The sequence below is a fragment of the Carassius auratus genome, chromosome 38, assembly GCF_003368295.1.
Source record: "Carassius auratus strain Wakin chromosome 38, ASM336829v1, whole genome shotgun sequence".
NCBI classification, from domain to species: domain Eukaryota; kingdom Metazoa; phylum Chordata; class Actinopteri; order Cypriniformes; family Cyprinidae; genus Carassius; species Carassius auratus.
This window is the reverse complement of record NC_039280.1, coordinates 23,248,411-23,252,211: the sequence shown is the minus strand read 5'-3', so window position 1 is coordinate 23,252,211 and position 3,801 is coordinate 23,248,411. Positions and strand designations below refer to the sequence as shown.

At 44.0% G+C, this 3,801-nt stretch overlaps 1 protein-coding gene across 1 annotated transcript; it reads left to right on the top strand.

Moving 5' to 3' along the window:
- Positions 1 to 2,556: 2,556 nt before the first annotated feature.
- LOC113057565 (trace amine-associated receptor 13c-like) lies at positions 2,557 to 3,558 on the top strand. The gene has a single exon (XM_026224985.1). The coding sequence runs from the start codon at positions 2,557 to 2,559 to the stop codon at positions 3,556 to 3,558; it is 1,002 nt and encodes a 333-aa protein (XP_026080770.1).
- Positions 3,559 to 3,801: the final 243 nt, after the last annotated feature.

The following is a 3,801-nucleotide window of genomic DNA, read 5'->3' as shown; positions in this document are numbered from 1 at the left end:
GGAGCTCGATCGGCTGTAGGTGAGAGCCTCCCAGCTAGACAATCTTACCTTTTCCGTCTTATGGGCAACGAGGCTTACCTGTTCGATGCCGGGGGCTAAGCTCCTATAGGACATCGGTGAGAGCCTTCTGGCTAGACTACCTTTTCCATCCTTCAGCCAGAGAGGCTTTCCTGTTTGATGTCCGGAGCTAAGCTCCTATCGGACGTCGGTGAGAGCCTCCTGGCTAGACAAACTTACCTTTTCCACCCTTTGGCCAGCGAGGCTTACCTGTTCGATACATGTGCTCTCATCGGACGCCAATAAGAGCCTCCTGGCCAGACAACCGTTATCTTTCCATGTTTTTTCAATCGCCAAACCGATCCACCCAATATGTACGTACCAAGCTCCCAAGGGAGGCTATGGTTGTCGAGGCTTACAAGTGAAAGTGAAAGTCTTGACATTTGCCAAGTATGGTAACCCACACTCAGAATTGGTGCTCTGCATTTAACCCATCCAAGTGCACACACACAGCAGTGAGAAGTGAACACACACCCAGAGCAGTGGGCAGCTATAAATCCAGTGCCTAGGGAGCAACTGGGGTTTCAGTGCCTTGGCTCAAGGGCACTTCAGTGATGGGTATTTAGGGTGGAAGAGAGCACTGTTCATTCACTCCCTCCCTGCATTAACTCCTGCCAACATCGAGACTCGAACCGGCAACTTTCAGATACCTAATCCCCGTCTTATGCCGTGAGCAGTGAGCTCCCATAAGACGTCGTCGAGAGTCTCATGGTCACACAAACTTACCTTTTCCATTATACGGCCTGCGAGGCTTACCCAGACGATACAGTGAGCAGGAAGTCCCTGTAGGAGACTAGCAAGAGCCTTCTGGCAACACAACTTTACCTTTTCTGTCTTACATCCAGAGAGGCTTACCCGTTTGACGTGTGTACTACCTTCAGACATCGGCAAGAGCCTTCGGCTAGACAACCTTACCTTTAATTTTTCTACGGTCAGCGAGGGTTACCCATTCAATGCATGTGCTCCCTTCAGACGTCTGGCGAGAGTCTCCTGGCCAGACAAACTTTACCTTTCCATTCTACGGTTTGCTAGACTTAGCCATCCGATACGTGTGCTCCCTTCGGACATCTGGTGAGAGTCTCCCTGCCATGCAACTTACCTTTCCATTTGACGGTTGGTGAGGCTTAACCATTCAATGCTATGAGTCTCAACCTGCCACCAAACGCTGCCTAAAATCCTCTCAACTACCCTCATACATTTTTAACCCCGCCTGGCAAGGCTTACCTGTCTGATGCATGTGCTCCCTTCAGATGTCGGTAAGAATTCTCCCAGTTGGGTTTTCCTTTTCTCTCTCCCCGTCCGGCGAGGCAAGTGAGTTTCATCCATCCGATTCACCCGTCGGATGTCGCAAGAGTCCTCCTTGTCGGTCAGCCCAAAGCTTTTTATCTGCCAAACTGAAAGGACCCAGATGTCCATTGTCCTGAGTCTTAATCTCCAGTCGGAGGCTTCATTGGGCCTCTTGGTCAGCTATTTGCCCTTCGCCCACTGAATAGCAGGGGCTTATCAGCCAGTTGGGCCCATACGCCGACACTGTGACCTATTCCAGTAGAGGCAATTCGGCCCTCCCGGTCGGGCTATACAACCATGCTGCTCCTCCACATCGGCTGGTAGGGCTCACCGTTCCAATGCTGTGAGCTCCCGTTGAGCCACCCCTAACCACGTAGTCCTGTACCAAGAGCCTGGCTCTTGGAGCCTCTTCCGGCCTGCTAACCACAGACTTCACAGAAAAATAAATCAGCTCCTACCAGTACTCAATGCTATTTCTGGGGGGCGTTCATAATCTGGCAGCTGTCCATTTATTCAATTACTTTTTGGGGGGAACTCTAGGTTTGGCCATTCCCGAGCTCGGAGCCCTTCCCCAGACAGCACGACAAAAATGCATACCATACCTCAGCTAACTATATGTAAGCGTGAACTCATTCAATTATTTTTCAGTAACAAGGTTTGGGAGGAGCACATCAGATACTTAGCCTAATCAACACTGGTGGACCACAATCAAGTGATCCATACCATAGTATTAATAGTGCTGACTTACCTCTATCCATTGACAGTTTATCAGCATCCCTCCTCCACCTTATTTCCTCACTTCGAGTTAAATTTACAAATAGACGGGCAACAGCACACCAAATATCCATATCATACCTCAGCTAATTATATGTAGGCGTGAACTCATGAATATGCAAATGATTTTCAGTGCGATGGAAGGCAGTGGATTTGACTAATTGATCTAATAGCATGCTGCAATAATAAGAAAATATATAAGAGTAAATAAGCATCATTGGATCGACTACCCACTATACAGTAAAGATCAGATTGATCCGGTCTATAAATATTCAACTAGTGGGTGGGTTTGAGAGCTGTATAATGAAACCTCATGTTGAATGGGCTGGTCGCTGTGCTTTTCATAAGTATAAAGCTGAGTCACTTCAGTGACAAGGATGAGGGAGCTAAACTGACAAGCATCCTCACACAGAGTCCACCTTTCATTATCCATCCATCATGACAGTGTCTGATTGGGGCTTGACAAATGTGGACAATCAAACATTCCAATACTGCTTTCCAGACAACAATTTGTCTTGTACCAAAAGTATAAGACCAGAAGTGGAGTACATTGCTGTGTACATTTTTGTTTCTGTAACATCCGTGTTAACCGTGTTTCTCAACTTGTTAGTGATTATCTCCATCTCACACTTCAAGCAGCTCCACACTCCGACCAATGTGCTGATCCTCTCTCTGGCCGTGGCTGATCTGATCGCAGGACTGATTCTCATGCCAGTGCAAGGAATGCAACTCATTGAGCCATGCTGGTACTTTGGAGAAATGTTTTGTTCAATATTTCCTCTTATTCTGTATGTGGTTGTCATAGCATCTCTTGGTAATATGATTATTATATCTGTGGATCGGTTCATTGCTGTGAACAACCCTTTGCGATATCCAGTGAAAGTCAATACTAATAGAGCTATTGTTTCTATTGTTGTAAACTGGTTATTCTCCTTTGTATATTCATTTTATCTATTGTATGACTTTTTACTCCATCCAGAGAAAAATCACACATGTATTGGGGAATGTGTACTTGTTGTTACTATGGAAAATCTAATAATAGATACTTTCATTTGTTTAGTGGCACCTTGCTGTATAATTATTCCTTTGTATGTGAAAATCTGCTTTGTAGCAAAACGGCAAGCTAATTATTTAAATTCAGTTACAGAAAAAAAGGCCAAATCAGAAAAAAAGGCTGCAAGATCCTTAGGGATTGTAGTAATGGTCTATCTTCTTTGCTGGATGCCATACTACATAGCTACTCTTTCTTTTGGGCATGATGAAAATGATGCTCTTATAATTAACATAATGAATTGGATAGTATGCATGAATTCCTGCATGAATCCACTTATCTATGCAATGTTTTATAAATGGTTTAGAGTGTCAGCAAAATACATTTTGACACTGAAAATATTTGAACCTTCATCAGAGTATTTTAATCTGTTCCCAGAAGAGAAATGACCATTTAAATGCTTGCATGAATAGCATGAAGAACATATGTAAATAAGATTATCTGTCATCAAATGGAATAGTAGGGTTTTTGTGTTAAGCACTATTTCATAAAACTTTGGATGATACCAGTGCAACAATTATGTCTGTAAAAAGTTTAAATGTACTTCCTATTATGTATGTATGTTTATTGTGAACATGCACTGTATTTGTGTGAGTGACACTGTCTCTGTTTGCTCTATTGAAGGCCTTAAA